General features: G+C 51.1%; 9 protein-coding genes across 9 annotated transcripts; 6 read left to right on the forward strand and 3 right to left on the reverse strand.

Annotated features, from left to right (window-relative positions):
* Window positions 1-100: 100 nt before the first annotated feature.
* Window positions 101-6,011, reverse strand: N7518_007225 (Arf family guanine nucleotide exchange factor SEC7; the record flags this gene model as incomplete). The annotated part of the gene is made up of 4 exons (XM_057188152.1): window positions 101-437; window positions 488-1,865; window positions 1,916-4,212; window positions 4,264-6,011. 4 exons carry the CDS (start codon window positions 6,009-6,011, stop codon window positions 101-103), a joined length of 5,760 nt encoding a protein of 1,919 aa, XP_057039855.1.
* An 842-nt stretch (window positions 6,012-6,853) lies between these two features.
* On the forward strand, window positions 6,854-8,488 carry N7518_007226 (putative pyruvate dehydrogenase complex, dihydrolipoamide acetyltransferase component; the record flags this gene model as incomplete). Its single annotated transcript, XM_057188153.1, has 4 exons — window positions 6,854-6,963; window positions 7,021-7,070; window positions 7,130-7,353; window positions 7,415-8,488. 4 exons carry the CDS (start codon window positions 6,854-6,856, stop codon window positions 8,486-8,488), a joined length of 1,458 nt encoding a protein of 485 aa, XP_057039856.1.
* Window positions 8,489-9,060: 572 nt separating this feature from the next.
* Window positions 9,061-9,731, forward strand: N7518_007227 (uncharacterized protein; the record flags this gene model as incomplete). The annotated part of the gene is made up of 3 exons (XM_057188154.1): window positions 9,061-9,115; window positions 9,178-9,637; window positions 9,698-9,731. The coding sequence occupies 3 exons, from the start codon at window positions 9,061-9,063 to the stop codon at window positions 9,729-9,731; spliced, it is 549 nt and encodes a 182-aa protein (XP_057039857.1).
* A 1,108-nt stretch (window positions 9,732-10,839) lies between these two features.
* N7518_007228 (uncharacterized protein) lies at window positions 10,840-11,061 on the forward strand (the record flags this gene model as incomplete). The annotated part of the gene is made up of 1 exon (XM_057188155.1): window positions 10,840-11,061. One exon carries the CDS (start codon window positions 10,840-10,842, stop codon window positions 11,059-11,061), a length of 222 nt encoding a protein of 73 aa, XP_057039858.1.
* A 793-nt stretch (window positions 11,062-11,854) lies between these two features.
* N7518_007229 (golgi SNAP receptor complex member 2 family protein) lies at window positions 11,855-12,746 on the forward strand (the record flags this gene model as incomplete). The annotated part of the gene is made up of 4 exons (XM_057188156.1): window positions 11,855-11,857; window positions 11,909-12,008; window positions 12,068-12,249; window positions 12,303-12,746. The coding sequence occupies 4 exons, from the start codon at window positions 11,855-11,857 to the stop codon at window positions 12,744-12,746; spliced, it is 729 nt and encodes a 242-aa protein (XP_057039859.1).
* Window positions 12,747-13,673: 927 nt separating this feature from the next.
* On the forward strand, window positions 13,674-14,859 carry N7518_007230 (malate dehydrogenase; the record flags this gene model as incomplete). The annotated part of the gene is made up of 4 exons (XM_057188157.1): window positions 13,674-13,739; window positions 13,794-13,911; window positions 13,962-14,206; window positions 14,266-14,859. The coding sequence occupies 4 exons, from the start codon at window positions 13,674-13,676 to the stop codon at window positions 14,857-14,859; spliced, it is 1,023 nt and encodes a 340-aa protein (XP_057039860.1).
* A 377-nt stretch (window positions 14,860-15,236) lies between these two features.
* On the reverse strand, window positions 15,237-18,100 carry N7518_007231 (ATP-binding protein; the record flags this gene model as incomplete). The annotated part of the gene is made up of 3 exons (XM_057188158.1): window positions 15,237-15,395; window positions 15,460-17,378; window positions 17,452-18,100. The coding sequence occupies 3 exons, from the start codon at window positions 18,098-18,100 to the stop codon at window positions 15,237-15,239; spliced, it is 2,727 nt and encodes a 908-aa protein (XP_057039861.1).
* A 1,327-nt stretch (window positions 18,101-19,427) lies between these two features.
* Window positions 19,428-19,996, reverse strand: N7518_007232 (uncharacterized protein; the record flags this gene model as incomplete). The annotated part of the gene is made up of 2 exons (XM_057188159.1): window positions 19,428-19,808; window positions 19,970-19,996. 2 exons carry the CDS (start codon window positions 19,994-19,996, stop codon window positions 19,428-19,430), a joined length of 408 nt encoding a protein of 135 aa, XP_057039862.1.
* A 1-nt stretch (window position 19,997) lies between these two features.
* N7518_007233 (uncharacterized protein) lies at window positions 19,998-22,427 on the forward strand (the record flags this gene model as incomplete). Its single annotated transcript, XM_057188160.1, has 2 exons — window positions 19,998-22,163; window positions 22,236-22,427. The coding sequence occupies 2 exons, from the start codon at window positions 19,998-20,000 to the stop codon at window positions 22,425-22,427; spliced, it is 2,358 nt and encodes a 785-aa protein (XP_057039863.1).
* Between the last annotated feature and the right edge of the window lie 322 nt (window positions 22,428-22,749).

The following is a 22,749-nucleotide window of genomic DNA, read 5'->3' on the forward strand; positions in this document are numbered from 1 at the left end:
CAAAATGCTCGTGTGACAACACAAGACCCCGAAGAGTCGGGTTATAGAACGCCGAAAATCAAGCCCGCGGCGAGGATATCCAAAAAAATCATGCAGTAATTCAGACCTGGCTATCGCGGCGCGAGGCTTTCTGGGAGACGGAGCTGCGCGGGCTGATGGGGACGTCCAGGGGATTGGGCGGAGCAATGCCTAGTCGGACCTCGCCGGTCCGGCGCAGTAGAGACTGGAGGGCAACGCGAATCTCCGGGTTGAGATCACGGCTCAGAAGCTCAACTCCGAGAGGGTAAAAGGCCTCAATATGCTTGTTAAAGTCATCTTGCGGGAAGTTAGTATATCCATCAATGACATCGACCACAACCGGACGCCAAGCGACGATGTTGCGGTGCTGGGTGTCCTCTTCAAGGCGAACGAAACTGCGAATAATGTCCGCGCAGAGTCTGGTCAAATTAGCAATGAACAAGGAGAGAATATTAGATAATGAACTTACGGAATGAGTGCAGCCTCGGTCTCTACGCGACTGCTCTGTCTTTCCTCTCGCTCGTCATGATACATTCGGAAGAGGATATGCACGTAGGTAGAGGCACTGCCGCTCTCCTGCTTCAATAGATTAGGAGGTTGCTTCATGAATCCCTGGCGCCAGAGTTGCATCCGCAAGTCCTTATCCTCGTTGAACTTCTTCGCGAACTGATAACTCTTCTTCAGCAGCCCCATGAGCCGCAGAAGCTCTCCACTGGGAATCTGTGCATAGACATTTTCGTTCGAGAAAAGTTCGTGGACCGTTTCAATCATGAGCAGCTGGAGAACGCAGTTCGTGATTATGCGGTTGAAGTAACGGCGCCGAGCTGCAGTGACAGCCGCAGGTTGCTGCTGGTCTGAGTGAGGGCGATAGTCTTCTAATTCGGCGCGGGCTTCACTTTGGACAGGAGGATCATGGGGAGAAGATGCGCTTTGGGATCCGTTAGGCTGCAATGCATCAGGCATCTCTTTTGTTGCTACAGTAGCATCTGGAGATTGGGCGAGGTCCCCATTAACTGCCTCTGTCGGCTTAGATATCGATGCAGCAGCCGTGAAAAGTTCGTAGGCGGTCGTTTTGCTGAAAAGCTCCACGAATGCCCCAACAATCTGGGACCAGTGCTCCGGCTTGAACTTTGCAACATTCTGCAAAATCAGCTGTTGCAGGCAGTTGCTGCCAATTCGTGCAATCGTGTCATTTTCTTGACAAATGCATAATACCAGCAGTTCCAAGAAGCGGCTCAGCATGTACTCCAGTGCATCGAAATAGTGCGTGAACAAAGTGATCATGTTCCGTAGCGCCTGGATCATTGTCGTGGACAGCCAGACTGAAAGATCCTCGTGGTTCGGAACCTTGGACATTTCAGACTTAGACTGCAGGACAACAAAGATCGGGTAGAGGAGCTGTCTCCAGAGGACATCCCAAAAGTCCCTGGGGAAATCGCCACCATGACGGATTAGCGTATCGAAGAGGTATGTGAGTGCCCGTGAGCGGACCTCGAGATCATCCCCCGTCATGAGTACATCCTGGAATGCGATGAGAATCGGATACCAGAACTGCTCCTCTTGTGATTGACGGGTAAGTTGTTTAGCAAGATTGGTTCCATTGTCCTGGAAGATGGCCGCCGAAGCACCGCGGTGTGACAAGGGACATTCAGGAGTCCGTAGCATTTTGGTGACGGTAGACCTGAGGGTCTCAATTGCCTGCAGTGATTTCTTTTGGAACTTGGAGTTCTTTGAGAATTCAGTCAGACATACGATGAGATCTGCAAAGGCACCTTGGGTGATTACTACGCCAAATCTGGTATTGTATACTTGGGTGACATGGTCAAAAGCCATGTTCACGATTCCCTCTGTTTGATACATTAGCGAGGGACGGATTAATTTGAGCAGCGAGGCTTACCATAGGGTTCCCGTGCTGCGACCGTAAAGACACCAAACATAGTCTTCCATCCCGAACGAATGTTGTCGCCACGGGCCTGGATCATCTGGATCAGACACCGCAGAATCATATCCTTGACAGCAGCAGTGGTGCTGTTTGCCATCACATGCTCAAAAGGCTTAAGGAAGTCCTTTTGGAACTTGAAACCAGGCAACTCCTCAATCTCCAAGAAGCGCATCGAAAGTTGCCGGAGCGAATCCAAGGCAAAGAAGACAACCATGGTATTAGAGTGGCAGCCAACTTGATTAAAGTGCTGGCCCAAAACATCCCAAATCTTAGACCACTCAATCCTGACCCGGGTCATGTTGTAGTAACTGATCTCGACGAGCTTCTGCAGACTGTAGGTTCGGGGCGAATCGGTGTGACCGGAAGATTGGATTTCTTGCCAGCTGACCTCGCTCAAGGCCCGAACGAAGTCAATAATTGCCTCATGCGACAGATTAGCAGTGTTGGTGAAGATACGGTCCACGCCGCGAATCATATCTGCCGAACGGCTCTCCATGGCAATTTCCGGGCGGAAAGCGGTTGGCCCATTCACAGAGCGAGGGCGAGGGCGTCGTGTACTTTGCGTAGATCTGCGGGAGGTATCTGCTGATGAAGGTGTCCTAGAAAGTGCTGAAGGTGCCCTTGAAACATCAGGCAGCGACCCCTCATCGACTCCATCACTCAAGAGTTGGAGCCGATCAAGTTGACTGACACATGTCAAAACATCCCTCCACGAGCCCTGGAGGTGGTTGCCCTCGGTGAAGGCGATGTCGAGCAAAGCTCTCAGGGCCTCCACATTTTTGGCCATCATCTCCCTCACGTTTCCGAGGTTAGTGAACTTCGCCAAGGCAGTCACAAAGGCCACGCGAGGAGTCTCTAGGTCGAAGGCACAGCTAATCCGGATGGACAGTTTAAGTCCCTCCATGCAGAGCCGGATGGTTTCCAGGTTGGACGTGTCTTGCATCGGTGCAGACAGACCAGATAGGAAAGACATCCATGTGACGTTGAACATTGACCCGACATGACGATCTGATGTCGCGGGAATGAAGTGCGAAAGCGCATCTTTAACTGCTGTCTTGCGCTGGGCTCGAATGAGAGAACGATAGAGCTGTTCTGTCTTGTTCGCCATTTCCTCAGAAGCCTGTGCGTATTTCTCACCCTGGATGTCTCGTCCAACAGTCGCAAATACCTGTCCAGCCCTGGTTGCAAGGCCAGTGGGAGCCGGGGGTGGAGGGTTGAAGTTGGCGGCATGTTCCTGCTCGGTGTATAGCACGATTTCATTGCTTCCAATCTCCTCATAAATGGTCCCAAGATATTCGGCCGGTAGATCTTGGTTGTCATTGATCCCGCGGTTGTTCTTGATGAAGTCCTCCTTGGTCATACGGCGGCCCTTCATTTTCGAACTGTGTTGATCTGTGTTGAGGAGAATCACCGAGTACGCAAGCACATATGCAGTGTCAGCGTTAGCGAAGGCATTGGGGTTTTGAGTTGTATACCGTTCGGCAAACTTCAGCATAAACCGATCGATCTTTTGGGCTTCACCAGGGAGGCGGAAATGCTGCAAAAACGAGCGCAGGGATTCAACGAAGCGTCGCTTCGTGAATTCCATCAAATCAACAAAAGCATGCATGATAGCAATGTTTTGCTGGTCTCCCTCACCAAGATATTCTCCCAGCATGGCCTTGTCAATGCGGTCTGTGCGAAGCAGGAAGCTGGCGATTTCTTCTGGAGACTCGGATTTGATGAAACCTTCTTTCAGGAAGGCCTTGATGCCACGCTTGGGCTTGAAATTAAATTGTTGGACGGCATTTGTGAGAGCGATTTTTCGTTGCTTGACTTTTTCAATCTGGTTTGGGTCGTCTTCGGGCATAGGTGTGGACCGGCTAGTCCCACTCTCGAAGGACTCCAGATGCGGTGAAACAAGCACGCTTGTGTCCAAGGACTCGCGGGAGTTATCTATCGATTTAGAGGGAATGGCTGCCTCGGGCTGTTCATCGATGCGATGTGTGGCCCAGTTGTCCAGTGAGCGCAGTATCTCCACAAGACACTCCAAACCCTGCTGTTTCAATCCGTACTCCGGTGGAATATGAGGCATCGAGGACGGCGGAGTAGGCGCAATGTGTGCACTTGTCAAGGAAGGAGGAAGATTTCCTCGATGGTGCCATTCAGAACCAATGGCTGACATTTTAGTGTGCTGTTCTTGGTACTGATGCTGCTGTGAAGGTGTTGTTACAACCGGCACGCTCGAGTACCGGGACAATTGCTCAATGATACTAAGAAGGTTAGTCCATGCCAAAGAAAATCAAGAATTGAGTAGCGCATACTTTTGGAATATATTCTCCAAAGCGGTTCTGTCACAGTCGTAGTTGAGATAGATTTCAACCAGAGCCCGTGGATCACCACCTAGCCTCTCCAGAATCTCCATGAAGTACTGCTTTTGGAACGTAGGAGCCCCGCGCTTCTCGAGAATGGCGAGATAAATTTCTTTCAAGAACACCTCGAGTTCCTTTTTCATCATGACTCTCATGTCCTTCAACATCAGCCAGAAGATTTCACAACAGACTTTGAATACATGAGGCACGGCGCTAGAACCATTGCGACTTAAACTTAGACACAAATGAGGTCGTACAGCTAGCAGGAGATTCATTCCATCCACGCTGGATGAGCTGTTCTTGATTGCTGCCAGAGGGGATAGAAAGGTTGCGGTGTGGTTGTTGATGAGGTAGTGAATCAAGTGCAGTGAAAGTAGCTTCGACCTCATGTTCTGAGATTTGACATCTTGTTGCTGCTCGTGAGTCAGAACCTTGTGGCTCAATTTGCAGAGCGCTCGGAAGACTAAAAAGGCATCCTTGACGTAAATCTCGTCCACATCGTCCTCGGCCGAGCTATCATCATCTTTTTCCTCGGGGATGCCCGACATTGACCTCGTTGTTGACCGCTTAGCGCGCGTGACTGTAGTCGGCGCATTGTCGTTGACAGTGGTAACCTCGTTAGGCGACTCAAAACTCTGTAGGGTGAGCTTCTCAGCAGTGGGCTCTTTAGTGACGGGCTGATCAGCCGTCTCCGAGTTTTGGCCCACATCACTCGCCGATGTATCAAGGGTCGAGGATGGATTTTCTAGCTCTCGCACTCGGAGCTCTTTGAGATCCATCCGTGTCCGCACTCGATCAAAGACCGTGCTGACCATTTGTGTAAGCGACCCCTGAGCGATCTGTTGGTTTTGACTGGATTTCGAGTAGATAAAGATGTTATAAATTTGACGGACGGCTTTCAGGAGACCAGCTCCATGCACCACGATCTTGTCGTTCAAGACCGCTGCCAATAGCGATTTGATGATCTGCTGTTGGATTTCAACAGCCGTAGCTTCATTCTCGAAGCATTCGCAGATCGCATCGATAGCACGCTCGATAAGTGGAGGTTGTTCGCGCGTGGCATTGTTGTCTGTCGCGGCAGATGGAAACGCGAAATAGGAGTATGTGATCAGCTTTCCAATGCAGTCCAATGCAGTCACTTGCAGAGGAATGCTCAGGGCTTTGCTTGCCAGGTGTAGAGGACGGAAGATAAGCTCCGGATCAATGGCTTGCCCATCAGGTTGCCTGATATTGGCCAGGGCAACCTGTGTGGCATCCTCCAGCTTTTTGTCCCTCCGGGCGTCCCGCGAAGCAGCGATATTGTCCAGAGCCGTCACAATAAAGACCGTCGAGCTGACTGGGCTAGATCGCTGCGTCATAAACGTAGCCGTTGTTGACCGCGAATCCGATCGCCACCTGCTTTCTGTCGCATTGTTGTCCTCGTGGGGGGGTTCCTGGATCGTAGGCGGACCGTCTGTTTGCGGTTCTTGTTCAGTTTGTTCAGGCTCGTGCTTAGACGGGACCTCTGATTTTTCTTCATCTTCCTGGACCTTGGCTACTTCCTCGTCGCTCTCCTGGTTTGTTTCCTCCGATTCGGTCTGCTCGGGCAGTGTTGGCTCGTCGGAGTTTGGTACTGTAGGAGATGTGTCGGGGGTCTCGACGGATTTCTCAGGCATTGCAATGGATTGGGTCGGCTCTGAGCCGACTTCGGTGTCCGCCATAGTCAGGGTGACTCCGGGCGGAGTGATCTAATTAGATCAAAAACATCGAACGAGTAAACGTGGGGAAGCTTGAAACAATTGCGATGACCATGTAAGGACGGGGGCTGCGTGTCTTCTCCGAATCGGGACTAATGCATGCTTACCTCAGCTAAGGATTGGCTGGAGCCGGAGATTCCAAAGGTCCTCACCGGCCTTTTTTGCCTGGCAGAATGTTGATCGTCTGGTTCTGTACGGAGTACGGGGTAAACACTATATGTATGTAACTAAGTACTACATAGGCATGTACCCTGTACGATAGTACATCTATGTTGCTAGTAAAAATAATAATTATCACAAGAACTACCTCCAGCTAAGTAAGTCCATGATCTCACATGCTTTTGAATGTTTTCCAACATTCTTCTTACAACATAGGTGTATACCTAATGCGGTAGGAAAGGCATTGGCCCCCAAAAAAACAATCCGTGGATAACCAATACGGTGACTCAGCAAAAGTGTTGACCCTTGTTTGTACCGCCTTCTAAGAGCGGTATACCGCATGTTCTTTCTCAATTACCACTGGCGTAGAGTTATATTGCTGGCAGAATATTATGTACATAGCCAGAGCTTGAGACTGTAAATTACAGCACGTGACTATATCGGAAGAGGCCGCTGCCGCTCCTCTCACCGGGAGCCATAGGTAGCTCAACAGAAAAGTTCGTGATTTAGAGGCATCTCCTTCTACCCCAACCTCATCCATTCTTGGCCCTTCACGTTTCTCTGTATCGGGCTCTTTCAATTTCTTCATATCAGCGTCAAGGGCCTCTAATCCTTTCTTTTTATAATCGCAACAAGTCTCAGGCACCATGGTTGCGTCAGCTATTCGGATGCGCACCCCGGGCGCCATGTTCATGTCCAGAGGTGCCGTTGCTATGCGCCGGCCCCAGGTCTCCTCCAAGCTCCAGGAGGCGATTCGGTATGTCCCACTAATATAATTATGATTGTGGGTTGATACTAATGATGTTTCCACCAGGACCCAAGTGCCTGCGCTCTCTGGCCTTTCCCGCTTCTATGCCTCCAAGTGTATGACAATTGACTTATCTCTTTCTCCAACACACCAATTCTAATATGTCTGTCTATAGCTTTCCCTCCCCACACAATCATCACCATGCCGGCACTTTCGCCAACAATGACCGCTGGAAACATCGGCGTGTGGCAGAAGAAGGCCGGAGATGTCCTCCAGCCCGGTGATGTCCTGGTAGAGATTGAAACAGACAAGGCACAGATGGATTTTGAGTTCCAGGATGAGGGTATCCTAGCCAAGCTTCTGAAGGAGAGCGGCGAGAAGGATGTGGCTGTTGGCTCGGTAAGGAATTACCCAGTTTCTCTAAGGATCGTTTCATCAATCTAACCTGTCTTCCCTATAGCCTATTGCCGTCCTTGTTGAGGAGGGTGCCGACATCTCCGCCTTCGAGTCTTTTACCACAGCCGATGCCGGTGGTGACAAGCCTGACCTCGGTGAGCAGCGCAAGGAGGAGCCTAAGAGCGCTGAGCCCTCAGCCCCGTCCCCAGCTCAGGAGGCACCCGCCGCACTAGAGCCCGAGACTTCAGATGAGAAGCTTCAGCCCAGCATTGATCGTGAGCCCTCTCTCAGCCCTGCCGCTAAGGCCTTGGCCCTCGAGAAGGGCATATCCATCAAGGGCCTTAAGGGTACCGGTCGTGGTGGTGTCATTACCAAGGAGGATGTTGAGAAGGCCAAGCCCAGCACCACTAGTGCTTCCAGCGAGGCCTCCTTCGAGGATATCCCCGTCAGCTCGATGCGCAAGACCATTGCCAACCGTCTGAAGCAGTCCGTGGCCGAGAACCCTCACTACTTCGTCTCCACCACTCTCTCCGTTACTAAGCTCCTGAAGCTTCGCCAGGCTCTGAACGCTTCCGCTGAGGGTCAGTACAAGCTTTCTGTCAACGACTTCTTGGTCAAGGCATGCGCTGCTGCCCTTCTGAAGGTCCCGCAGGTTAACTCCAGCTGGCGCGAGGAGAACGGCCAGGCCGTCATCCGTCAGCACAACACCGTTGACATCAGCGTCGCTGTGTCTACACCCTCTGGTTTGATTACCCCAGTTGTCAAGAACGTTCAGGGTCTCGGACTCTCCAGCATCTCCAAGCAGATCAAGGATCTTGGCAAGCGTGCCCGCGAGAACAAGCTCAAGCCCGAGGAGTACCAGGGCGGCACTTTCACCATCTCCAACATGGGCATGAACCCCGCTGTCGAGCGCTTCACCGCAGTCATCAACCCCCCACAGGCCGGTATCCTGGCTGTTGGCACCACCCGCAAGGTCGCTATCCCCGTCGAGACCGAGGAGGGCACCGTTACCGAGTGGGACGACCAGATCGTCGTGACCGGTAGCTTCGACCACAAGGTGGTTGACGGCGCCGTTGGTGGTGAATGGATCAAGGAGCTGAAGAAGGTCGTCGAGAACCCTCTGGAGCTTCTTCTGTAGACAGCGAAGCTCTCTTGTTCTGACTTATATGTAATCTGTATTAAAACACCTTGCTTCCCTCATTAGACCATTACATAGGTCCCATTTGTTTTTGATCTCTTTAGCAGCTTTAAATTCTCCCAATGAAAATTTTCTCGACTTCTTCTACATCATCTTTGCGTTTTGGTGAAGTTGTTGTGCCTGATAACGTACTCCGTATGTGGCTCAGGCCTCCCGAGGTCAAGTCAAGATGATTCTAATGACCGTAATATCTAATCGAGTTATTATTTGAATTAAGTATTCATTAGAAGAGTGGACGTAAATTATCTTCAGGTTCATTTGTATACTACTAGTACTAGTGTATAGCTATTATGAGATCAACAGCCCACGGAACCTTGGTAGTGGGCCCAGGTCAATGACGTGATGTCATCACCCCCCAGCTTCCTGGGTATAAATCCTTCCTTTCCCCCTCGGACTCCTCCCTTCCCACATCACGTTTTCTAGTAAGTTTACATTTTCGTTCTAGACCTTGAGGTGTTTTAGTTGTTGACTAGGATTCCACAGAACCATTACCTACCATCACGAACAACATCATGTCTTACGCCGACGCAGCCGCCAAGGGCCCCAAGCAGTCCCCCGAAGATGTAAGTATTCAAACTCATATATCCAAATTCAAAAAATTCAAAAATTACAGTGCTAACAAATAACAGGCGTGAGTTATTTACGATATCAATTCTCCATACACACAACTAACATATACTCCAGCCGTGCTCCCCCGGTGGGCGGAGTCTACCACGATGAATCCGAGAGCACAGCTTCGTTGATCGACGTTGATAGCCCCCATGTGCAGACTGTCGAGTCCGACTTCCTTGAGCAAGACGTCCAAACCACCACCCAGGCGGAGCGGATAGAGCGGGAAGCCGATGAGAAGAAGCGCGAGGACGAGGAAAAGAAGAAGGCTAAGACCCACAAGGTGAAGAGCAGTAGCCTCTGTGGAAACACCAGCAACCCTGTCTTCATTGCCAATGCTGCTATCGCAACCCTGGTCGGTGCAGGCCTCGGCTTCGGTGCCTACAAGCAACACGCGCGCGGCAACCTCTCCTGGGAGCTGGTTGGTCTCTCTGCCGGTGCTGTTGGAATCTTTGGTACTGTGGACTACTTTGTCAGCAAGTAAGTACCGCATATATTTTCGGACTGATGGGTGTGGCATGATGCTAATCTATGGTCTAGATGGTTCTTGCAGAACAAGTTCCCTCCCAAATAGATGTATGGCGTTCGTCTTTTTTGGTGTTGCCTAATTGCTTTTGTCTTGATATACCATCCCAGCTCTTCTGTGGTCTTGCATTCTCATTTGGCGAAAGGAGTCGGATCGGATTGACTGTACCAGTACCTTAACAACGATATCATTTTCCTTTCAAGTTCTAGCAGTTGTAAAATATGGCAAAATGTAGTGTCTACTTAAATAGCAAGTACGACTTGTAGATATTGGAAGTTGAGCTACTCGTAGAATCTACCAGTGCAGCGGGTTCCAAGGTTCCAGTGTAGGATGACTAAGCGGCCATGTGATCCTAGTTAAAAGCCCTCTTAAGAAATGTAAACACTATTGATCACCAATGGTGGCTAGAGGTGTTAGAGATAACCCTATAATGCCTTCCAACACAAGAATTGTCCGCAGTGGGGCAATCACTAGGAGAGCAGATCTAGACGCCATACTTTCCGCCAGCTGGAAGATCCGCCAAGTAGCCAACATTTGTCGGCAAAGTCGCGTGCTCTCAAACGCGTCAAAGCCTCAGCCATCGAATTTTGGCTGAGACTCTAACGGTCAAGTTAAGACCGCGATTACAATCCACGTTCTTGGTCGATTACAATCCACGTTCTTGGTCGAGGTTGAAATACCGAGCAGTGGGCAATAAACCCACGGTCTGATGGCAGCATAGACCTTCGGTTCCCAGCACAAAAGAGTGAAATTGAACGGAACGTAGGGCCAAAATCTCCTGGAGTTATGGGGCAGTTAACGCTACCATTCCACGACATCTTTCTTCGCGATAAAAAGGGCAGGGAGGCTGATTTTGTTCTTACTGAAAGCGATATGGAAGAGATTGCGGAGAAGGTATGGGCATCACAGGACGTCGAGGGGTAAGAGAATGATGGTGAATGGGCCCGTCAGCTGAAGCGTTAGGGTGGCGGTCTTGTGGTGCTCGCACGGCGAGGCAAGCTTTCGACCGCCAGCGGGTTCTTTGCGCTCTCGATAATCCTTCGCCTAAGTAGCCTTGCCTAATGGACATCCCCCGCTGTCTGTGTCAACTATCGAGCTCCGCTAGCCACACTGGACCTAGGACATCCACAACCTCGCCTTCGCTATTCTATCGGAGATGCCCTATGGCCCTCCGGCCGCGGCCGCCAACAGCCCAGCCGCAACTGTAAACTGGTCCACCTTCCGCATGCTATGCCACCTCGCCGTGTCCCCTAAGCTAGACCGGTTTCTTCGACAATCCCCCTATAGTGTCCTATCTTCCGAGATCTCGCGTTTGACCGAGCGTGGCGACGACCATGATTTAGGCTTTTCTGGTCTCGAGCTACTCCCTGCCTACTAACCGGGTCGCTATGGCCCGCTACCTAGCGCACCAGAGCCCGCCTCCGTTACCTCCTCCATATCCTTGTCCAACAGGGTGTCTTCCGCTCCACTAGCTCCCAGCCACCCATTCACCTCTAACCCTCTGGGTGATCCAGATGTTCCTTGGAACACTCCCTGTCGATTTTGTCGTTATCCGTACCGGAATACCTCCAAGCACCCGCTCTGCTGCTATCGGTTTGGTGGTGATGGCACTTGCGACTCTGCCACTCGAGATAGTACTCAGATAGAGGTCGAGCCAGTGATCTCTACCCGATTTTTTTTGCCAAATTTGTATCTATTTCTCTACAGTTGGGACTTGTTATCCCCCTGTATGAAAATCTAGAACGAGGCGTTATGGTGACCTTTGCAAGACCTCTTCAATTTAAACCTCAACAACTTAGCTAATAGAGATCCTCGAATTTGAGATGACATGAGATGAAATGCAATCTTCCCTATGTGTCGGTCAAGTCATTAAGAGTCAATCATAACTTGGCGACATCTTCCTCGATCAAGAACGTTGTGATTCAAAGATCGCCTGGTTTATGCATCTAAAAATATCCCAATGTATTGTACCTGAAGGCGGTGAACCACGTCAGAATGGGCCCAAACAAGACCATCTGGCCTCCGGTGGGATCAGATGATGACCTTGGTGTTTGAGCTCGGGAGCTTATCATCTTTTAATTATCCTGCTAGCAGTCCTAATACTCCTCTTTCCACGACTTACCGGTTATCGAAGCAATCCAAAAGTCCAATCTATACGGCGCATTGACAACATGGTATGTATATTGCAGTTCCTCGCGATAGGTTAACACAGCTAACATGAACAGAACTCGCTATTCAACTCTGCTTTAAAGCAATCATCGTCGATCCGCCGTGATCTGGACACGTTTTCACAGTCGCCAACCACCTCCTCACCCGCGTTACAAGGTGCGCTCCTATCACCGATTCTTCGCAACCTAAGATAGGTATTGACTTCGAGCTTCTAGGCCAGCTTGCAGCTTCCTTGGCATCGCTTTCCCGCACCGTCGATGACTACTCAGCTCTCTCCAAGAAGGAACTAATTCCGGAGAAACAACAAAAGGCGTTCGACCGCGTCAAGAACTTCCGAAGTGAGCTCGCGGACTATCGGGTACAATTCGATCGACTCCGCAAAGAACGCGAAGATGCAGTATGTATACATCAATCCTGCCGTGGGATACTCCAATACTGACCTCATACCAGCAATCGGTCACCAACCACAATGAACTCCTAGGCCGTCGTCCACACCACGCCGCAACACCAGAGAACCCTTATGCGCAGTCCTCACTGCCGCAGAGCACTTCAGCCTTCGCACCCTCATCATCCGGTCTCGGCTTTGGCGCTGGCCCCGCCGACTACGACCGCGAAACCCACGCGCTACGCGAGCAGTCCTTCTTCTCCAACACACACAACCAACTCGATGATTTCCTAGACAGAGGAAGAGCGGTCCTCGCCGATCTAGGACAGCAGCGGGAAGTACTTAAGGGAACTCAGCGGCGACTATACAGCGTTGCGAACACGCTTGGTGTGAGCGGTGATACGATCCGGATGGTGGAGCGGCGGGCGCGCCAGGATAAGTGGATTTTCTGGGGTGGAGTGGTAATTTTCTTTTTGTTCTGCTGGGCAGTGCTTCATTTCTTGCGGTAGGGTTATATCACTATGTAGTCTTGGTCTCTGTCTGGGTATAGTTGGGAGCTGGCGAAGGTTCTCGGGGTTTAGCCTGGGTAGGATATGGTCTTGTATCTTGTATTGGGTTCATCAGCGCCGGCGTTTGGTCTCTGTAATTGAGGTCCTTGTTGCCGACAAGTGTTAGTTATGTTTAGGAGTGTGGGTTGTAATGTATATATATCTTTGTATATGCTAGGTTGCGCCAGGTTCAACTTCAACTATGGACCATCACCAGCTATTTCTGAGTATGCAATTATACCTATAGGGCTTGATATTCAGCAAAGTAATTCGTTCTATTCCTTCTAGTTCACAAAGTATCGATTATTTCAGTGTACTTCCGCATTGGGCGAAACGGGAACTTCTGGGCCTATGACGTCGTGACAGTATACCACTCACCCGTGGACGGACAGCTGGACCTTCAATTGCATAACTATACAACTAACTATAGGCTAGTCTCTTCTCTAGGGCTCTAGGGCATTTTAGTTCCCTAAGACTCAATGTATATATATCTCTCAACTAAATATATCAATTGGAAACAATCCTTCGTACGTTAAGCGCATGAAATTAATTACCTCGCTTGACAGGATGATGCGATTACCACATGCAGAGCTGACATCCATTGCTCCGAGAATGCGATATAAGCCTTTTAGCCTGGAAATGAGGTATTATTTTGATCCTAGAGAGATTTTAAGTCCAGCTAGCCAATAATAAACCCAAGAACGTCACAATTGCTACCAGGAAATCCCAAAATAGCAGATTAATCGAAGTAAGAGAAGCAGAGCTCAGCCGAGCCATCGGGAGCTCGGAACCTGTTGTGGAGCCAAGCCAATCCCATCTCTTTCACCGGAATCTCCTCCTTCCCTCAACTTCTTCCCTTCTCACATCCACATCCCTCAATCATCCATCATGTTTGCTGCTCGTCGTACTGTCAACCTCCTCCAGAAGCGTGCCTTCTCGGCCTCCGCTTTCAATGTGCGTTTCTATTCATCTGTCTTCCCCAGAATTAAAAGCTAACTCCTCGCGCAGGCCTCCAAGGTCGCCGTTCTCGGCGCTGCCGGTGGTATTGGCCAGCCTCTCTCGCTGCTGCTGAAGCTCAACCCCCGTGTTTCCCAGCTCGCTCTCTACGATATCCGCGGTGCTCCCGGTATGAGTGACCCAATTCGTTCGGCGAAAGCAATTACTGACTTTATTTAGGTGTCGCTGCTGATTTGAGCCACATCAACACCAACAGCACTGTTACCGGCTACAAGCCCGAGGGTACCGGTCTCAAGGACTGCCTCGAGGGATCCGAGATCATTCTCATCCCCGCTGGTGTTCCCCGCAAGCCCGGCATGACCCGTGATGATCTCTTCAACACCAACGCCTCCATTGTCCGCGACCTCGCCAAGGCCGCCGCTGAGGCCGCCCCCAAGGCCCTGGTCCTGGTCATTGCCAACCCCGTAAGTCGCAATTATCGCTCCACAATTCGAGGCCCCACTAACCACGCGTCATTAAAAAGGTCAACTCCACCGTCCCCATCGTTGCCGAGGTCTACAAGGCCCGCAACGTCTACGACCCCAAGCGTCTGTTCGGTATCACCACCCTTGATGTCGTCCGTTCTTCGCGCTTCATCTCCCAGGTCGAGAAGACCAACCCCGCCAATGAGGCCGTCACCGTCGTTGGTGGCCACTCCGGTGTGACCATCGTCCCCCTGCTTTCGCAGTCCAGCCACCCCTCCATTTCCGGCGAGGTCCGCGATGCCCTTGTCAAGCGCATCCAGTTCGGTGGTGACGAGGTTGTCCAGGCCAAGGACGGTGCCGGTTCCGCCACCCTCTCCATGGCCATGGCCGGTGCCCGCTTCGCCGAGTCTCTTCTCCGCGCCGCCCAGGGCGAGAAGGGTGTCATCGAGCCCACCTTCGTCGACTCCCCTCTGTACAAGGACCAGGGTGTTGACTTCTTCGCTTCCCGCGTTGAGCTCGGCCCCAACGGTGTTGAGCAGATCCTCCCCGTTGGCAAGGTCAACGAGTACGAGCAGGGTCTCCTCGATGCCTCCCTGGTTGACTTGAAGAAGAACATTAAGAAGGGTGTTGACTTCGTCAAGGCTAACCCTTGAAAAATTCCATGTACCACTAGCCATGTCCCGTCGTGACTTTTGTTTTTGTAATAATGAAAGTGTATGACAACGTTCTTCACTAGATTGATAATCCATTATAATCTATAAATCGGTGTATCCTGCGATCCCGACTTGTACCGAAACCCATTTTTGACCGATGTTGTATTCAAGCTACCTAAACTCATTCGCCCCATATCCATGCCAGAAGAAGCGATGTCGTAACTGAATACTCTGTACCCGAGATGAACCGAAACCAGCAAGCAGATACGAAAAGCAACAAAAGCAAAAGCAACTTAGCGAGCTGAATACCAGATCTGGAACGATATTCATAGTAAGCATCCAAATTGCCCAAGATATCCGGAAATAATCAAATCAAATCAAGTATAGCTCCGCATGGCGTCTAGGTATCCCGTTCCGCCGCGCAGGTCTTGATCGAATGTCTCGGCCACTTCGAGCACACTCTTGATATGATCCATGGAGAGAGGCGCTTGCTCGTTGACGGCCAGGGCTTGTGCGGTGCGGACGGAGTTTTTGATCTGATGGAATAGTTTGGTTAGTTTGTATTTGTATAGAGAGAAGAAATAGAACAGTAAAACATACCTGTCGCCCATTCAGCGTGTGCCTGGAAAGCATGTCGTAGTCCTCTTCGGAGAAAGAAGCAATATGCACGCCCTCAATAGCGCGGACCCGCTCTATGAACATCTTCCAAATACTCCTCTTCGCCTTGACAGTTAGATCGCCATAGCGCAAGGCGACATGGATGCGCGACTGGAAGGCATCGTCAAAGGTCTCGACGCGGTTGGTGGTCAAGAACAGAATGCCCTGGAAGTACTCCAGCAGACGGAGGAAGATGCTGACAAGGGCATTGCGATGGATATCGTGGATCGTGCGCTTTTCGAGGAAAACATCTGCCTCGTCGAGGAGGAGCACCGCGCCCCAGGAGTGCGCGATATCCAGGATCTTGTTCAGCTCCGCCTCAAGCGTCCGCGGGTCAGTACCCAGTTCGCCGGCGCTGACCATATACAGCGGGCGACGGAGTAGCTCGGCGATGCCCTCTGCCGTCAGGGTCTTACCCGTGCCGGGCGGACCATGCAGCACGGCAACGAGACCCTTGCCCTTGCCCTGGATGACGTCGTCGATGTTCTGCGCGGCGTGGAAGGCATGCGATTCGACGAGGGCCTTGACGATGGATTTTTGGTTCGACGGGAGGACAAGCGAGCCGAAGGCTTCCTTATCCCACTCGATATCGCTGATACCGGAGATGGTGAATTCAAGCCAGAGCTTCTCGCTGAAGGCGAAGCCCAGAACAACAGGAGAGGCAATAAGAAGCTCCTCCTCGGTGAACTCGCGCTCTTTGGTATCTGTGGCACCTTCAATGCGGTCCATCTTCTCCTTCTGGACCTCAGTGCCGTTCTCGTCGACTTCGACCTCAACGACACATGCACATCCGTCTTTATCCTCAACGACCTTGTACATCATCCGTGGAGCATCAGAGTTACCGCCATGCTCAGAGTCTGAGTCTGATCCGCCACAGCAGCAGCCGTCGCTCTCATCACCCTCGTCTTCGCTGACCCCAAGTTCTTTAGGATCTATTAGATCCGGATCCTTGGGACGGACAGTGGAGATGGTATAGTTAGGGTTGATGCGACGGTGGATAGCCGGGTCGATCATGACGCGGCCATTGATATTGACCTTGATGATGAGCGAGCGCTTTTTCTTGTAAAAGGCCATACCTTTGTGGAAGCGGTAGTTCATGCCACGGAGGGAGACGAAGCGTTTGCCGCGTTCGACGAGACGGGCACGCAGAGCCTCAGCGTCGCGGTGGTACTTCAGTGGATAGCAGCTGAGACTGGTGATCTTGCGGGCGCCTTTGAAGGCGTCGACTTCAGCAGACATAGTGCCGAAGCCGTAGTCCTTGCCGTCGTACTCGAGGTAACGACCATCGACACTGTACCACTGACCCTTCACGAAAGAGGACTCTTTGACAGCGTACTCGATTTTGAAAGCACGTGGCTCATCTGTGCTGCCGTAGGTCGGGGTGTAAGCGATGGTGTTGGGCTTGTACAGGGCCCACAGCAGATCGAAGGTGATCGTGCTGGCCTCGAGCAGTGGGTACAGGGTCTTCTTGATGTCTGCGTAGTCGGTGTCGAGGTATTTGACGAGAACCTTCAGATGGGCAGCTTTGACGGCGGCAGCTTTTCTGCTTTTCTTCTTCTTCTCGCTGCGCGATTGCTTCTTCAAGCTCTTCATGTACTGCCTTGTTTCTTCTAGATACAGGAACAGCATGTTGGGATCGACGACGGCGGGCTCCTGCACAAGACTGACGCCCTTGACACCATCCATGATCTTGGAAAGGGCATCGCGGAGGGGTTTGCTTTTGATATCGACGACAGTCTCGAGATACTTGTTCTCCCAGTTGAACTTGCGACGGATGTTGAAGATATACTGGTCCCACTCGTCGGCATCGGGGTCATCCACGGTTTCAGTGAGCTTGTACTGGTAAATGGTGTTGTCCCATACTGTAACAAGTCAGCAACGAAAATTCCAGGCATGAGAGGCAAGCAAGACAAAGAAAGAAGAAGAGAAACCCACATTGATCTACACGCTTGTAGGCCACCTTGGAAGCGGGCTTCTTCTTCTTAGACCGCTTCTCGCGGCGAGTTTCGCCCACAGAATCGCTCGCGGCCAACTCTTCAGAAGCCAGTTCCCGCAGCTTCTTAGCTCGCTTTTTGCTAAGCTTGAGCTTGGCGACCAATTTTCGCAACGCCTTGTCATCTATCTCATCATCGGAGTCCGTAGAAGACTCCGAGTCTGACTCCGAGGAAGAGTCAGATTCCGAATCCGATGCCTCAGCCTTGCGCGACCGTTGTTGCTTCTTCTTCTTGCGACGCTTCTTATCCTTGGTCGCGCGTCGCGCACGCGCCTTTCGTAGTCGATGCCGCTTGCGCTTCTCGGTATCGGCGTCGCTCTCAGTGGAGTCGGATTCAGAGTCGGCATCGCTGTCGGATTCAGACGAAGAAGAAGACTCAGAGGAGCTGTCACTCTCCTCCTTTTTCTTGTTCTTCTTTTTGTGTTTTTTGTTTTTGCATACTTTGGGGGTGGACGCAGGGGCTGTCTCGGGTGCGGGGGCGGCAGCAGCGTCTTTGACTTCTTTGGTTTCTGTAGACTGGGCAGAGCCGTTCACATTCTCTGATGGAACCACTTCATCTTTGGCCTCAGCCGGGGTAGAAGATGTATCCATGACAGCTCAGTCCGGTAGGCTGGAAGCTGGAAGCTGTGAACTGTGGGCCGTAAGCCGGGGAGTTGGAGATAGAGAGTTGGAGAGTTGGAGATTTAACCCAAGTTTGACAATATAAAGGGGAAATAGATGGATTAAATAGCAAAAATATGGAAAAACGAAGAAGAAAAGAGAAAGACAAAAATGCAGAGAAGAAAGAGAATGGCGCTGTGGGTGAGACGCATTTTATGTGAAAGGAACGCATCACGACGCATCACGATGCGCAGGCTGCGCAGGCTGTGCAGCCTGCAGCCCTGAAGCCAATCAGTCGACCCCACGAATTTCTGTCGGTCTATTCTTGTCAATATACGGTGTACTTATTACTAAACTGCCCAGTTTGGAGGCCTAACTGTCTTGCAATCTGTTTTACTTTTTCTTTAGCCCTAAATCCTGGCGAATCCGCTGTTGATATTAAGCGCCAAGGCCGAACAGCTATATAATGGGGGTCATTACTAGATATGACTCAGAAGTAGAACAGTCCTAGAGCTATGGGAGACATTATTGCATGGCTCTAGACAAAGGCATCACTGACTTGGTGAATATCCCTGTGTCACCCTAAAGCACTAAGTTAATGGTCTTAGTATTAATTAGCAAGGTATGAATATCAATCTGATCTTCAGAGCAAAGTGATCCAATCAAATCAAAGTATCAAATATGATAGGTCAATATGGTATAGTGTATCCACTATGAAGTCGAGATATATATAAAGATCGAGCATGTCGAGGTAGGCTACTTGGACGTCACACTAAGAGGTTGACGGGGAATATAAATTCAATGTTTACCCTATTCTTCAACTACCAACACCTTCGACGCGGTGATAGACACGGAGACTTGCTAGACAGCTTACCAGTAAAGTAACTGTAGTAACTTCTAGAGAAGCTAGAAGCTATAGAGCTGATCAGAGCCTCTATAAGCCTAATTAGGAAAGTGACCATTGGTTGATCATTTACATCGAATGCTCCTGATGGCATGGATAGTTCTCTGGTGTTGAACTTCGAGACGACCTCATCTCCCTTACGATTGACACAATGGACAGAACTAGAAGATGCCTTTCCCCTGTGCTAGTAGTCTAGTTGGCTAGGAAACAAGAGGCACACCATCGATTGAATCAGACACCTCAGGTGACCCAATTACTCAAACAGAGTCCTGCCGTTTGCACTTTATACGTCGAGTTTGTGCTTAATACGTCGCTTAGCCCCCTCGTCTAATTGTTTACATTGTCTCTTTCGCACCATCCATCTTTCTCCTCGCACCAACTCTGACTCTGTCAACCTTCTCAATCTGCACTTGATCAACCTTGATCCTGTCCAATTCGAAGGAAAACACCTCTCTCTATCTGCTTCGTATCAAGAGACCTCCCAAGTTCATCACTGAGGACAGTTGTGTCTTCTCGCGATATCTCTCGTGAGATTCTGCCAGTGCAGAGGAACGCGTTCAGGACGCGACTCCCACTGCCACTTCTAGAGTAAGATTCGTTTTCAAAACAACAGACCTCGTGAGGTCTCCCAAGAGTCCACTTCTTCTTGTGCTTTCCAACACCCCATTCCTTCTTGTCTTTTCCAACACCCCATTCCTTCTTGTCCTTTGCAACACTCCACTTCTTCTTTTGCTTCCCAAGACTCTGACATTGTACAAGGACACTCTCAGGACTTGAGTCTTCTTGCCTCTCCTTCTGTCAAGTCAAGAGGCACTTTCAATCACAGTCCTCGACAGTCCATCTTGGACACTCACTCGACTGTTCCATCCAACTCCATCAACAGTGATTATCTTTCATCCTCTATCAAACCAAACCAAGCATCCAATATTGACTTTGATCAGCTGAAACCTACTTACCACATTACCTTTCATCCTTGAGTCCATCATGGATCTTCCTGGGTCTGGTGCTGAAGGCACATCTCATGAGTCGACTGGCATCGATCCTACTGGCATCGAGCTTACTTTGGATGATATCCCCGATTCGCCGTTGCCTCCTACCAACTATGAGGATCCTTCCTACTACACTGGCTACCTTGATTTCGTGCCCTCGCCACCCCGGGACGATGCAAATCCTTACTTGGATCCTTCCATTGACATGGATGATCCCATGGCTCCATTCTTTGATCCTTACTTGAATGATTATCAGCCTTACCGTCCAGTAGAATATGGAGTTGACAGATTCGAACGTCCACCAGCATATGATGCCCTATTCGAAGATCCAAATGTGCTCCCGTCCCACTACACTTACCCCCAAAGGACTCCCGATAACAGCTGGACCACTGACCCCATGGGCATCTTATCCACTGAACAGTACGAACGCGTTCTCGCGGATGAACAGGAGCTCCTGAACTTAGATGCTGGTGGAGATCCCAGATGGAAAAAGGATAAGAATGAAATCTACCAAGACATCCTGGACAATGAGCACCTCCAACAAGAGCGCATACAAGAAGAGCTGGAAAAGCTGAACAATCAAGATACTGACAGTCTCTTTGCTGATCTGAAGTCTGCCACTGCAAACCTAGACTTCGATTTCCTACACACTACAGATCGGGCTACCAGTGACCGCGATCGGGCTGCCATTGACCGCGATCTGGTTGACATGGCCCGCGAACAGATTGCCATGGACCGCGATCTGCCTGGGTCTGCCATTGACCGCGAGCTGGCTGACATGGCCCGCGAACAGGCTGCCAGGGACCGCAACATGGCCCGCGAACGGGCTGCCATGGACCGCAACATGGCCCGCGAACGTGATGCCATGGAGGCCATGGCGGCTTGGGATGCCAATGAGCGCGAGCTAGCTGACATGGCCCGCGATCTGCCTGGGGCTACCATTGACGACGAGCCGGCTGACATAGCCCGCGAACGGGCTGCCCTGGACCGCATTATGGCTGACATGGACCTCTCTCTGGCTGAAATGGCCCGCGATCTGCCTGAAGCGACCCGCGAACGGGCTGCCATGGCCCCCGATCTGCCTGCCGTAGACCTCACTCTGGCTGACATGGACCGCGTTCTGGCTGGCATGGACCGCCAACGGGCTGCCACGGCCCGCGATATGGCTGACATGGCCCGCGATCATCTGCCTGAAATAACCCGCCAACGGGCTGCCATGGCCCTCAATCCGCCTTTCATGACCCGCGAACGGGCTGCCATGGAGGCCATGTCGGCTTGGGATGCCAATGAGCGCGAGCTAGCTGACATGGACCGCGAACGAGCTGCCATGGACCTCAAATGGGCTGCCATGGACCGCGAGCTGGCTGACAAGGCCCGCGATCTGCCTGGCCCATCTCAAGCTGATACACCTAAGTCTGAAAAACGTGCTAAATCTGGTGAAGACACCTTGCCGTCAGTGGAGGAAGCATCCCCAACATCAAACAGACCCGCAAAGCGTGCCCGACGCCGTGCAACCACAAAGAAGAGCTCAACTCCGGTGCCCTCAACCTCCGTCTCAGCCCGAACCTCCGCTTCGGTGCAGCAACACACCGTCTCCCCGAAGACAACTGCCGAGATTGATACCGAGACCCCTCAGCCCGCGTCTATCAAAACACGCCACGCCTCGCTCAAGGCCACGGTCAAGCCTGAGATTGAGATGCCCCCACCTGCGTCGACCGCAACACGCCGCACTTCGATCAGGAACAAGACTGAGACTAAGACCAAGACTGAGTCTGGTCCTTCTACGTCGGCTTCGACAAGTCGCCGTCCCGCGAATAAGTCAAAGCTTGTGTACGCATCAGGATCATCCAATCCTCCTTCTAGTACTAACTCTCAGACCGAAACAGCAGTTCCCGAGCCCCCTCAACCCTCCGGCGCCCAGCAACCCGCCTCCAAACCAAAAAGGCGGGGCAACAAGCCGCCGGCGTCATGGGAGGAAGCATCGAAAGGGGACAAGATGATGTCCCAGATGAAGCAGGGGAATCCTGCAGTGAAGTGGAGCGCGGTCGCGGAGGCGTGGAACGCGAATCGCTTTGAATGGGAGGACGAGATGACATGGCGGGCAGTGACCAAGCGCTGGGGACGGATCATGGATAAGCTTGGTCCCTGGCCTGGTTTCGACGTAAGTATTCACTTCACCCTTTCTCTGACCTCAATCTCAGTTGATCTGGTTGCTAACTATTCTATTCAATAGGCGGCTATTCTGGAGGCCTTGCAGCAATTTGGCTCGCAGCTGCTGAATGATGGGCACTTTGTGCCCATCGCTCAGCATGTTTCGGAGCAGATTGGCTGGGAGGTTCTCCCCGCTCACTGCCAGTACCGTTACCAGGACCTCAAGGAGGCTGGTAAGGTCGATGTCAAGGGAAAGGGGAGGGCTCGGGAGTAAGCCCTCTCTCTTGATTGTTTGAGGGGATGGCGTGGTGAGACGCCATCCCCTCTGGTGAATTGTGAATGTTACCCAGTGGCTAGTTGGCCGAGCCCTGGGTACGTATCGACAACTGACTTGTCGGAGTACTGTTGGATTCAAAAAAAAAAAAAAAAAAAAACCAAAAAAAAAACCAAAAACAAAAAGGCCAAAAAAAAGTTAGTTAGTTTACAAAAAACCAAAAAAAAAGAAAAATTGTACGATTCACACAATTCCCTACAGAGTAGAATAGTATCGTAGTCTATATCTAGGTCGACTACGGAGTAGAGGATCGATTCTCCGA

This window comes from Penicillium psychrosexuale, assembly GCF_028828465.1.
Source record: "Penicillium psychrosexuale strain IBT 29551 chromosome Unknown utg000004l, whole genome shotgun sequence".
Classification (NCBI taxonomy): domain Eukaryota; kingdom Fungi; phylum Ascomycota; class Eurotiomycetes; order Eurotiales; family Aspergillaceae; genus Penicillium; species Penicillium psychrosexuale.